Below are 14027 nucleotides of genomic sequence, written 5' to 3' on the forward strand. Positions count from 1 at the left end.
CATCATGGACAAAGGATCGAGGCTAGAGTCACACTTGGGTATCAGCTGTTGCCTTTGTGTGCTAGAGTCCTTGAAGAGTAACTGCTGACCTTAGTCACTCACTGTGGCCCTCAGGGCATAGTCACCAGCAAATAAACATCACTGTTGAGATTAAAAAAAAAAAAATTGCATTGGAAGATTCTTTTTTCACCTACTTCTATATAGCTAGTTGGCAGATCAGGCAATTACATCACCTTTCTTTAATTTTATACCAATGTAACATACCTTGGAAACTCAGATAGTTGTGTTGTTGTTAAGTTGCTCAGCTGTGTTCAACTCTTTGCAACCCCATGGACTGCAGCATGGCAGATTTCCCTGTCCTTCACCATCTCCATCACTTTTCGTGAGTGAGTGAAGGAAACTAAGAGGAACACCCAGAATGATGGTATTTGTCAGCTAGCAAATCCTGGCACATTTCCAGTAAAAGGATTTTCAACTTTAAATTTCTAATTATTTGTAAATATATCAAAATAGGGGCAGAGAATACCAATTTTCTCCTGATATCTATTCATTCCTGTTCACACAGATAACACCTTTGGTTTTTAGCCAGGCACACGCACACCAGAATAAAGCCTACATTTCCTAGTCTCCCTTGCAAGTATGACTATTCAGGACAGTGAAGTGTGAGGGAAATGATAATATTTCCTTTAAAAGTATGACCGTTTTTGTTTTGTTTTCCTTTAATCAATCCTGTTCCTTAGAAGTGGATATGGTAGTGAGCCATCTTAGACTCCACAGCAGAGTCAATGCTGTTTTGTGGAAGAGAACCATACAGAACAGTATACAGTTTTTTGTTGAAGTGCATAACTGATCTGGACTGCCTCTCTTTAAACTGTTTTACAAGACAGAAATTAAAATCAGTCTTGCCTAAGCCACTTGTTTTCTTCCCAGGTCTTTGTTACAGGACATGTGTATTAGCATATTCTAATATGTACGACATAACTATGGCCCTTTTGTAACAGTCAGTGGTTCTAGCAGCATAGACGGAAACTTGCAAGGTAAGTGAAATCAAAATAGATGAACATTCACACTTTTCTGTGTTCAATAATTTGTTAAACCAATTTTTACTCCAAAAGATTTTCTTTCTGCTATTTATATGAATGATGAAAATACTTTAAAGTTTCTTTAAATTATGATTATCCTCAATATTAGTTCCTGCTGCTGCTGCTAAGTTGCCTCCGTCTTTTCTGACTGTGTGACCCCATAGATGGCAGCCCACCAGGCTCCCCCATCCCTGGGATTCTCCAGGCGAGAGTACTGGAGTGAGAAGAAAGTCCAAAGAAAAGTTTGATTGCAATCGAATATTTTTTGAATATTAGTATTTAGCTGTTTTTGAAAGGCTTGTCTTAAAAGCAAGCATTATTACTGTTTCAGCTAAAAACATTAAATTCCTAGAGTGGCAACTGTTGTATAGTCATTTGTGAAACCAGAAAAATGATCACGTGAAAAAATCGACACGGGTATAAAAAAACTAAAGATGTATTCTTAGTGTCTGCATACTGAACTGCCTTCTGTCAAGTGACAGGGTTGACAGGATTGTTTATTCAATCAAAATGTTTAAAAAATGCTTTCTTATGTGCTTTCAAAGCAGAATCTTTCTGCAGCTACAATTTGCCTTGTTAAAGTCTGCTTCAAGGAATAAACTCCTTGAAAAGCCAAGTAACAATGTAAGGAAGAGGAGGGAAGCTTGGGATTAAGACCTAGAAACAGACATCCTGCATATTGTTGTAGTTAATAGCCTGTGACCTAGACTAATGAAGAGGCCCAGAAGGCCAGTTCATTGCTGTAATTCTCAACTTTGCTTAAACCTGGACCACTGGTAAATAAAACCACTTTTCAATCTAGTAAGAGAAGCCGAACAGCAAAGGTTTTGCCACTGATTTATACTGCAAATTTGACACAGTGAACATGAAAGAATGTAAAATAAACTTCTACAAATCTGATAATTTCCTATGCATTCTACAGAAATTTTTGAGAAAATAATTAAATCTACTTTTGTCATTTTGTGCCCACACAGCCTAACCCATTTAAACACCACCATAAATTCCATTTTAATAAAAACAGAAGACTCTAAATCCTCTTGATTTGAAATTGAGATTTTAGATGACTGACTTGGTTTTCACTTGTAGAAACAATTTGAGTCTTGCTTTATGAAAATCCTAAAATAAAACATAGTGAATATTAGTAATAACATCCTTGTTAAATGAACAAAACTAACACCTATACTAAGTAAAAGAGTGTTACCAGGAAGTCATTTTAATATTGGCACATTTATAGAAAAAGTCAAATATTTATATGAGACATGTTATTTTTGTTTTATTTCATTTCTGCACTATGCCATGATGGAGACAGAAGAACATATGCTACTATAAAGCAGAAAACATTGGCAGAAGCCAATAAACACCATTTAATGTTTTGGTACTAAGAGTGTATGGAGCATTTCATTTCAGAAAGGCTTTATAAAAGTTAGTGTTCTGTGGACATCATATCTTTTTGCCTTTTCATATGAACAAAGCTATGGGAGGGAATGGAATTCCAGCTGAGCTATTTCAAATCCTAAAAGGTGATGCTGTTAAAATGCTGCACTCTATGCCAGCAAATTTGGAAAACTCAGCAGTGGCCACAGGACTGGAAAAGGTCAGTTTTCATCCCAATGACAAAGGCAATGCAAAAGAGTGTTCAAACTATTGCACAATTGCCCTCATCTCACATGCTAGCACAGCAATGCTTAAAATTCTCCAAGCAAGGCTTCAACAGTATGTGAACTGAGAACTTCCAGATGTTCAAGCTGGATTTGGAAAAGGCAGAGGAACCAGAGATTAAATTGCCAACATCCGCTGGATCATAGAAAAAGCAAGAGAATTACAGAAAAACATCTGCTTCACTGACTACACTAAGGCCTTTGTGTGAATCAACATCTACAAAATTCTGAAAGAGATGGGAATACCAGATCACCTTACCTGACTCCTGAGAAAGCTGTATGCAGGTCAGGAAGCAACAGTTAGAACCAGACATGGAACAACAGACTGGTTCCAAATTGGGAAAGGAGTATATCAAGGCTGTATATTGTCACTCTGCTTATTTAACTTATATGCAGAGTACATCATGTGAAATAGCTCAAGCTGAAATCAGGATTGCTGGGAGAAATATCAATAACCTCAGATATGTAGATGACACCACCCTAACAGCAGAACGAGAAGAAGAACTAAAGAGCCTCTTGATGAAAGAGGAGAGTGAAAAATCTGGCTTAAAACTCAACATACGAAAAACTAAGATCATGGCATCTGGTCCCATCACTTCATGGCAAATAGATGGGGGAAAAATGGAAACAGTGACAGACTTTATTTTCTTGGGATCCAATATCACTGTGGACGGTGACTGCAGCTGTGAAATTAAAAGACGCTTGCTCCTGGGAAGAAAAGCTATGGTGAACCTAGATAGTGTATTAAAAAGCAGAGACATCACTTTGCTGACAAAGGTCTGTCTAGTCAAAGCTGTGGTTTTTCCAGTAGTCATGTAGAGCTGTGAGAGTTGGACCATAAAGAAGGCTGAGCACCAAAGGATTGATACTTTCAAACCGAGGTGCTGGAGAATACACTTGAGACTTCTCGGACAGGAAGGAGATCAAACCAGTCAAGGAAATCAACCATGAATAGCCACTGGGAAGAACTGATGCTGAAGTTGAAGCTCCAATACTTCGGCTACCTGATGCAAAGAGCCTACTCACTGGAAAAGACCTGATGCTGGGAAATACTGAGGGCAGGAGGAGAAGGAGGTCACAGAGGATGAGATAGTTGGATGGCATCACTGACTTGATGAACATGAGTTTGAGCAAGCTCCAGGAGTTGGTGATGGACAGGGAAGCCTGGCGTGGGGCAACCCCAGGGAAGCCTGGCGTGGGGTAGTCCGTGGGGTTGCAAAGAATCGGACACAACTGAGTGATTGAACAACAACAGTAACATCATAGTAAAAAAGGAAAGATTGATTACTACAAGGAATTGGAAAAAATATGTATTCATTAATTTTAAATGTAGACAAAAATAATTGAGACCCTTTTCTTAACATTTACACAAAATTTCCAAGTCTAACTAAAATTCAGTCACCATACATGTATCTGAAACATGCCCTATTCAAAGCCTAGTCAGGATACTAGAATTACAGGTAGGAATAAACATAATTGATCTGACTGACACAAGCAAAATTGTGATCTATGACATTCCAGCTTTCATTCCTCCACAGAAACACTGGGGAGAAAAGGGGGAAAGCAGCAACTATATGAACCAACTTTGTTGGAATCCTGGAAAACAGTCAAAGGTTTACAGCAACCAACACACAGCCCAGTGAAGAAAACCCATTGTCTTTTACCCACCCTTGCCTCCCGTGCAATGGTGGGCTTATTCTTAAAATAAGAGAAGCTGGTTTCCATTTCCCTTCCTCAAGCCAGAAGAGGGAGAATAGACTTTACTTGCAAATCACTGCCTTTTCTAATCTGTCTTTAGGATTACAAAGTTTAATTCAAGCTGTTCATCATTGTTTTCCATAACTTGGAAACAGGCAAGAAAAGGTAGGTACCACTTGTGAAAGCCGCCAGATGACTACAGAATCGCAGGCATCTAGATACAGGCCATATAAGGCCCAGACGAGAAACTGGGGTGAGATTTTTGACAAACCAGATGTTCAAAAGCAGTTGTACCCAAGGAATGCAGAATGCCAAATGTGTGCACAGACAAAAATGGCTCAGAAAAGACTTAAGACCTTGGGCTTTCATCTTGGTCTGATACCTAGGATAGAAGCAAGCCTAACTAAGTAAGGCGGGAATGCCTTAGGACACAGCTAAACTGCAAAAAGGAGAACTGGCATTCAGGGAAGTCTCTAAAATGAGATAAACATGAGATAATAGGGACAGAGGTTTCAATGATCACACACAAGGAATAGGCTTTGCAAAAAGGGCTTGGAAGTCTCAAAAACAAATGAACAGCCTTTAGCTGTCAGCAACAACTTGGGAACTGAGGATAAAACAATGTTATATTCAGAATTACAATATTATAATAGTAAAGTGCCCAATTTTCAACAACAACAACAAAAAACCTGAAAGGCATACAAAGGAACAAGGAAATAAGGTCAATTTAATGAAACAGAAACTAGCCTGGAGGAAGCCCACACACTGAACTTAATAGAAAAAGATCTTTAATTATGCTCAAAGAACTAATGAAAATCAAGAAAGTGATGAATAAAATGGGAATACCAATGGAGAGAAATTACAGAAAGGAACCAAAGAAATTCTGGAGCAGAAAGTTAAAATAATAAAATTTCACTAGAGGGGTTGAACAGTAGAATTGAGCAAGCAAAAACACTCACCAGCAAAGCTGAAGACAGGACAGTTGAAACTGCTATAAAACTAAAAATCTAAGGGATTTGCAAGATACCCTCAAATGGAACAAGAAACATTATAGGAGTCCAAGGAAGAAAGAGAAAACTATATAATGATTATTTGAATAAATAATGACAAGAAGCTTGCCAAATTTGATGTAAGATGTGGATGTAGATGTCCAGAGGCTCAGTGAACACCAAATAGGGTAAAGTCAAAAAATACATCATAGTTTGTCCTCAATCTAGGACCTGGGATTTTTCAAACATAATGTTACAAAAGTGATATGGATTCATTAAAAGCCACATTTCAAGTTTTGAATTTTGATCTTTTCCCAGGTTAGCAGTATGCAATGAGATGCACTTATGCTGACTGGCAGTGATAGCAACAGCTCCCAGTCAGCCACGTGATCATGAGGGTAAACATCTAATATACTTACAATCATTCTGTTTTTCAGCACACTATTCAATTATATCACTTCAAAATAGGCTTAGTATTAGATGATTTTTGCTAATGTAATTGTTCAGAGCACATTTAAGGTAGGATAGGCTTCGCTATGAAGTTCAGTAGGACAGGTATATAAAATGCATTTCAACTTATGATATTGTCAACTTACCATGGGTTTATCAATATACAATCCCACTGTAAGTCAAGGAAGTACTGTATAATTAAGCTATACAAAAAGAATCTTGAAAGCAGCAAGAATGAAGAGACTCATAAAGCGGACGTTCAGAGCTTCCTATGTGGCTTAGCGGTAAAGAATCCACCTGTAAAAGCAGGAGACATGGGCTTGCCCCCTCATCCAGGAAGATTCTGTGTTCCGCAGAGCAACTAAGCCTGACTAAGCCTGTGTGCCACCACTATTGAGCCTGTGCTCTAGAGTCTGGGGACACAACTCCTGAGCTTATATGCCGCCACTAGTGAAGCTGGTGCACTGCAGAGCCTGTGCTCCACGACAAGGGAGACCACCACAGTGAGAAGCCTGGGCACGCAACCAGAGAGTTGCTCCTGCTTGCCACAGCCAGGAAACGCCCATGCAGCAGTGAAGACCTAGCTCAGCCAAAAGTAAAACAATCTTCAGTAAGATTCTCAGATTCCTCATCAGAAGCCATGGAGGCCAAATGGCAGTAGTTTGATATATTCAAAGTGTAAAAGAAAAGACTGTCAACCTAGAGTATTTTATCTGGCAAAACTATCCATCAAAAATGAGGGAGAAATGGAACCATTATCAGATAAAAGCAGGAAGAGACTACTAGAACTAGATATGCCCTGCAAGAGATGCTAAAGGGAATTCTTCAAGGACAAAGGATACGAACAGGAAACCGTAAAAAGAAACTAAACTCTGCAGTAAAGGTATACATGAACAATTACAGAAACTAGTATAACTCTGATGTTTAACTCTACTTTCCACACAACTTAGGAACCAGTGTATAAAAATAGTTATTGGCTTGTGTTTTCCAACACAGCGCTTAAAGATGGACTCTTGTGACATTAACGGCTGAAAGGGAGTGAAGGCAAAGTTACATAAGAGCAAGGTAGCAAAGTTTTTATTAACTATTGAACTTAAGCTGCTATAAACTCAAATTAGTGTTATTACTTTATGACATTAAATGGAATCCCCATGATAACCACAAAGAAATAGCTACAGAAGAATTCCCTTGTAGTCCAGTGGTTAGGACTCTGCACTCTCAATGCTAAGATCCTAGGTTCAGTCCCTGCTTGGGGAACTAAGATCCCATAAACTGTGCAGTGCAGCAGGGAAAAAACAACTGCCAAAAAAGAGAAATAGCTATAGAATACATACAAAAGGAGAGAATTTATATGTTTTACTACAAAAAAAAAAAAAAAAAAAAACCACAAAAGACACTAACAAAATAAGGAGCAAAAATCCATGAAGAATTTAGAAGAGAAATAGCAAAATGACATTAAGCAAAACACAACATGCATTGCTTTCATTGCATCTCATAAAAGAGAATATTTTAGCTATAAATGTTTAAGAAAGAAAACTGAAATCAACATTCTAACTTTATAACTTAAGGAACTAGAAAAAGAAGAATGGACTAAGCCCAAAGCTACTAGAATATTAGAACTAAGATAAGCAAAATACTGAACAGAAAATCAACAGAAAATTTTGAACCAAAAGTTAGTTCTTTGAAAAGGTTAATAAAATGGGTTAACTTTTAGCTAGATCAATAACAGGAAAGACTCAACTTCAAAAAACAAGATTAAGGATATTACTAATGAGTCTACAAAAATAAAAAATAAGAATACAAGAGCAGTTGTAAACATCTTGGATAACCTAGATGTAATGGATATATTTGTAAAATCCATACCAAGACTGATTCATGAAGAAATTAGGTCTTCATAGACCTATAATTAGAAAGGAGATTGAATCAGCAGTCAAAAACCTCCCAACAAAAGAGAATCCTGCAACCTCTGACTTTACTCAGTTCTACCAAACATTTAAAGAAGAAATAACATCAGTCCTCAAACTTTTCAAAATAAACAATTCAATATGAAAGAAGACTTCCTAATCCACTATATAAGCCTAGTATTACCCTGATACCAAAACCAGACAATGACAACACAAGAAAAGAAAGTTAAAGACCAATATCCCTGTTGAATACTGATGCAAAATTCTTAAAGGATTAGCAAACTGAATTCAAGATCACTTTAAAAATTTTATATATTTTGAACACATGGGTTTATTGCTACAATGCAAGGATGGTCCAACAGATAAACTGAATATCAAATCAAATCAAATATCAATCAAATCCAATTGAATACAATACACCACATTAGCAGAATGAGGGTCCCAAGTGGATCATATCACTGATGCTGAAAAAGGATTTGACAAAATTATTTTTGATTAAAAAAAAAAACAACGAAAAACCACTCAACACACTAGGAATTGAAGGAAGCTATCTCAACATAGGAGAATGCAATGGCAACCCACTCCAGTACTCTTGCCTGGAAAATCCCATGTGCGGAGGAGCCTGGTAGGCTGCAGTCCATGGGGTCGCAAAAAGTCGGACATGACTGAGCAACTTCACTTTCACTTTTCACTTTCATGCATTGGAGAGGGAATAGCAACCCACTCCAGTGTTCTTGCCTGGAGAATCCCAGGGACCGGGGAGCCTGGTGGGCTGCCGTCTATGGGGTTGCACAGAGTCGAACACAACTGAAGCGACTTAGCAGCAGCAGCAGCACCTCAGCATAATAAAGACCACATATGAAACTCTTAACAGCTAACATTATACTCAATGGAAAAGGACTGAAATCATGAATAAGACAAGGATGCAGCTTTTACTACTCCTATTCAGCACAGTGTTGGAAGTTCAAGGCAGAGTAATTAGTCAAGAAAAAGAATGGAATTAGAAAGAATGAAGTAAAATTATCTCTGCAGAATACATGGTCCTTTGTGTAGAAAACACAAATGATCTCTACACCCCCAAATCTGTTAGCACTAAGAAAAAAATCCAGCAAAGTTCAGATACAGAAGCAACACACAAAACCAGTTGCCTTTCTATATACTAATATGAACAACCCCAAAGACTTAATGAAATCTTAATGAAGTTGTTGATGACTTGTACATTGAAAACCACAAGACATTGCTGAATGATGTTAACGTGAAAGTCTCTCAGCTGTGTCCGACTCCTTGCCACCCCATGGATTATACAGTCTATAGAATTCTCCAGGCCAGGATACTGGAATGGGCAGCCTTTCCCTTCTCTAGGGGATCTTCCCAACTCAGGGATTGAACCCAGGTCTCCCACATTGCAGGCAGATTCTTTACCAGCTGAGCTACAAGGGGAATACTGGAGTGGGTAGCCTATCCATTCTCCAACAGATCTTCCCAACCCAGGAATCAAACCGGGGTCTCCTGCATTGCAGATAGATTCTTTACCAACTGAGCTATTCCAGGGAAGCTGATACTAATGATGTTAAAGATGACACAAATAAGTTGAAAAACATCCCATGTAAACAGACTGGAAGACTTAATATTGGTATGATGTCAGTACTACCCAAAGTGATCTACAAATTCAATGTAATTCACTTCAAAATCTCAGTGACATTCTTTACAGATACAGAAAAATAATTCAAGTGGAATATCTAGGATCCAAATAGCCAAAACAATCTTGAAAAGAAGAAAGCTGAATACCAAAGAATTGATGCTTTCAAACCGTGGTGCTGGAAAAGACTCTTGAGAGTCCCTTAGACAGCAAGGAGATCAAACCAGTCAATCCTAAAGGAAATGAACCCTGAATTGGAAGGACTGATGCTGAAGCTGAAGCTCCAATACTTTGGCCACCTGATGCAAAGAGCCGACTCAGTGGGAAGACCCTGATTCTGGGAAAGACTGAGGACAGGAGGAGAAGAGGATGACAGAGGATGAGATGGTCGGACGGCATCAATGGACATGAGTTTGAGCAAGCTCTGGGAGATGGTGAAGGACAGGGAAGTCTGGTATGCTGCAGTCCATGGAATCACAGTCAGACATGACTTCGCAACTGAAAAACAACAATAATCTTAAAAAAGATCAAAGTTGGAAGACTCACACTTCCTGATTTCAAATTTTACTGCAAAGATACAATAATCAAAACAGTGTGATACTGAATAAAAACAGACATATAGACCAGTGGAATAGAATAACGAATCCAGAAATTCTCACATATATGGTCAAATGATTTGGAGGAAGCACACCAAGACCATTTAATGGGAAAAGGACAGTGTTTTCAACAAATCGTGTTGAGAAAACTGGATACCCACATGCCAGAGAATGAAGTTGGATTCTTACCTAACACTATATACAGAAATTAGTTCAAATGGATCAAATACCTAACCATAAGACTTAAAACTCCACTCTTAGGGAAAAAAAAAAACAGGGGGAAAGTTTCAGAACACTGGATTTAGGAGTAATTTCTTTGATATGACACCAAAGTCATAGGCATGAAAAGAGAAAAGAGACAAACTGAGCTTCAAAAATTAGACATTTGGACTTTCCTGTTGGCACAGTGGATAAGAATCCGCCTGCCAATGCAGGGAACACGGGTTTGATCCCTGGTCCAGAAAGATTCTACATGCCACAGAGCGACTGAGCCCATGCACAACTACGGAGCCTGTGTGCCACAACTACTGAAGGCCACGCACCTAGAGACCACATGCTGCAACTGCTGTACCCACGTGCTATGACTGCTGCTGCTGCTAAGTCGCTCCAGTCGTGTCCGACTCTGTGTGACCCCAGAGACGGCAGCCCACCAGGCTCCCCCGTCCCTGGGATTCTCCAGGCAAGAACACTGGAGTGGGTTGCCATTTCCTTCTCCAATGCATGAAAGTGAAAAGTGAAAGTGAAGTCGCTCAGTCGTGTCCAACTCTTAGCGACCCCATGGACTGCAGCCTACCAGGCTCCCCCGCCCATGGGATTTTCCAGGCAAGAGTACTGGAGTGGGGTGCCATCGCCTTCTCCGCATGCTATACCTAGTGAAGCCTATACACTCTACATCCTGCGCTCTGCAACAAGAGAAGCCACCGCAGTGAGAAGCCCACACACCACAGTGAAGAGTAGCCCCTGTCTGCCACAACCAATGCAGAGAAAGCCCACACAAAGCAACAAAGCAACAAAGACCCAGTATGGCCAAAACGAAGTAAAACATTTATGTATCAAAGGATACTATCAGAGTAAAAAAGGCAATCCACAGAATGGGAGAAAATATTTGCAGATCACATATCTGATGAGGGATTAATACCCATTTTTATATATATATACAACATATACAAAACTCCTAAAATGCAACAACAGTTATAAAAGACAACCCAATTCAAAACTGGGCAAAGGACTTCAATAGACAGGTATCCAAAGAAGATATAGACCAATTAGCACATGAAAAGACGCTCAACATTACTAATCATTTGGGAAATGCATACCTGTGGCGGATTCATTTTGATATTTGGCAAAACTAATACAATTATGTAAAGTTTAAAAAAAAAAAAAAAAACACCACGATGAAATAGCGCTTCATACCCATTAGAGTGGCTATTATTTATTTTTTTAAAAAGTGTTGACAAGGATGTGGAGAAACTAGAGTGCATTGCTATAATATATATATATTCATATATATATATATGAATATAAAGCAGTATAGCTGCTGTAGAAAACAGGATAATAGTTCCTCAAAAAATTAAATATAGAATTAACATTTGATACTACTTCTGGGTATTTATGCAAAAGAATAGAAAACAGGGGTTTGAACAGCTGTTTGCAGATGTATGTTCCTAGAAGCATCATCACAATAGCCAAAAGGTGAAATGACTCATGTTCACCTGTTGATAAATGAATAAACAAAATGAGGTAAATATATACAATGGAATATCATTCAGTCATAAAAAGGAATGAAATTTGGATACATACTATACTGTTGATGAACCTTGAAGACATGGTAAGTGAAATAAGCCACATACAAAAGGACAAATGCATGATTCATGTATTTGTATGAGATACTGAGACTTATATCAAGCACTGAGAATATTAAGATGCTTAAAGATTAAGTAGAATGTTAGCTACCATGGTCTGAGTAGAGGAGGGAATGAAGAGTTATTGTTTAATGGGTATAGCATTCAGTAATAGGATGATGAGAAAGTTCTGGAGATGGACAGTGGTGATGGTTGAACCAATGGGAATATACTTAATGCCATTGAATTGCATGTGTAAAAGGCTAAGAAGTGAAAGAAGCCAATCTGAAAAGGTTACCTACTGTATGATTCCAACTATATGACATTCCAGAAAAAGCTATAGAGATGGTAAAAAACTATAGAGATAATAAAGGGATCAGTGGTTACCACTGAAACTGGGAAAGAGTAGATGGAGCACAGGAGATTTTTGGGTGGTGAAATTATTCAATGTGATACTGTAGTGGTGGACACATGAAATCATGCATTTGTTAAAATCTATAAAACTGTAAAAAAAAAAAAAGAGGAGCCTTAATGAAAACGATGGACTTCTGTTACCAACTTTACCAAATGCATTCTTTATATCGCTCCTAATAAGATGAAAACCTCATGATCTGTAAAATCATGCCCTAAAATTAAAAGCCTTATGGGGGAAAAAAGGTTTGGAATTCTGTAACCTGAGCAGTAACAAAAACAAGAATCCTAAATCTCCACTAGTATCTGCACTGAGAATTAGTCCATCTTTTGTATACTTAAAGTTTGGGATTTATGCTTCTTCCTTTCAGATATAGACCCTGAAATCAATTGCTCCTCATAGAAACCATTTTCAGGACTTCCCTGGCAGTCCAGTGGCTAGGACTCTACACTCCCAATGAAGGGGGCCTCGGTTCGATACTTGATTAGGCAACTAGAACCTACATCCTCAACTAAGGATTCCCGCATGCACAAATAAGACCCAATGCAACCAAATAAATATTTATTTTTAAAGGAAACCAGTTTCATTAACATTAAAAATAGGATCTAAAGGTAGCTCCCAATGATAGGGATAGAGCAGGATAGTTACACAGGTAGCTTTTGACATCCCACTAGGGAGTTCTAGATACAGAAGGAACTTAGGGAGATCATTGTAAGCTAATGATCACTCAGGAAAGCAATCAGACTATAGTGAAACAGGCCTGCTTAACTACAAAACCACACAATAAAAGCATAAGATATGCTCCAGTCCAATAAGTGAAAAAGTGAGGCCTGCACCCTGCTGGTCCAGGTCAGCATGAGAATGATCCTTAGGACAAGCCCCTTAGCATATACCAAAGACAGGAATACATGGGCAAGGTGCCATTCCAAAGTAGAAGACCTCATCATACTAAAACCTGAGGTTATTTAACATATTTTGCTGTATGTTAGTTTACATTACCACACTTCTGCTGATGTGGATAGCACCATGACAGTCCCAGTTTGACCATATAGGGGCAAAAAGTCCTCTGCCTGACTTAAGGAGGAGCTAGTGATGTAAGCTTGACATCCACTCAAAGAACGAGGAAGAAAGTGGTCTTCTTCAACCCTTTCTATTTTCCCTTTGCTTATAAACATGTTGCCCACTTAGTTCTCAGGGCAGAGGTCTCTTGCCTGCCTGCTAGTATCCTTCAAAAGCATCCTAAACTATAAATCCACTTCTTACCTCTCACTTTGTCCCTCACTGAATTCCTTCCGCACCAAGACATAAAAAACCTGTGATTTGCTAAGTCCTGAGATGAGCTATGCAGTTTCACTTTCATCAGTCAATACTTTTTTCCTAATAACCAGGTGAAATGTCTTCATGGTTAACTTGCTCTTTGCAGCTTCCCTGCTGCTGCTAAGTCGCTTCAGTCGTGTCCGACTCTGTGAGACCCCATAGACGGCAGCCCAACAGGCTCCCCTGTCCCTGGGATTCTCCAGGCAAGAACACTGGAGTGGGCTGCCATTTCCTTCTCCAATGCTTGAAAGTGAAGTCGCTTAGTTGTGTCTGACTCCTAGCGACCCCATGGACTGCAGCCCACCAGGCTCCTCCATCCATGGGATTTTCCAGGCAAGAGTACTGGAGTGGGGTGCCGCCAGTTTAATACAGTGTGCTACTAAAACAGTCACTCTTTGCCCTTAAGGGATTTTCACTTTTCTTTTAGGGTCTTTATATATT

The 14027-nt window shown here is 38.9% G+C and overlaps 1 protein-coding gene and 1 non-coding gene across 3 annotated transcripts in view; one reads left to right on the top strand and one right to left on the bottom strand.

Moving 5' to 3' along the window:
* Window positions 1-15: 15 nt before the first annotated feature.
* LOC138984513 (small nucleolar RNA SNORA3/SNORA45 family) lies at window positions 16-139 on the top strand. The gene has a single exon (XR_011461802.1). It is a non-coding gene; the product is annotated as a small nucleolar RNA SNORA3/SNORA45 family (small nucleolar RNA).
* Window positions 140-1902: 1763 nt separating this feature from the next.
* Window positions 1903-14027, bottom strand: part of NRG4 (neuregulin 4) — a 118197-nt gene continuing 106072 nt past the window's right edge. For both annotated transcript variants that reach the window (XR_011461681.1, XM_070358548.1), the window contains one exon: window positions 1903-2198. Coding sequence is in view for 1 of the 2 variants with exons in the window: in XM_070358548.1 (XP_070214649.1) it covers window positions 2188-2198 (11 nt within the window). In the remaining variant the exon portion in view is untranslated. The remainder of the gene's footprint in view (window positions 2199-14027) is intronic.

The sequence above is a fragment of the Bos mutus genome, chromosome 21 (assembly GCF_027580195.1).
Source record: "Bos mutus isolate GX-2022 chromosome 21, NWIPB_WYAK_1.1, whole genome shotgun sequence".
NCBI lineage: Eukaryota > Metazoa > Chordata > Mammalia > Artiodactyla > Bovidae > Bos > Bos mutus.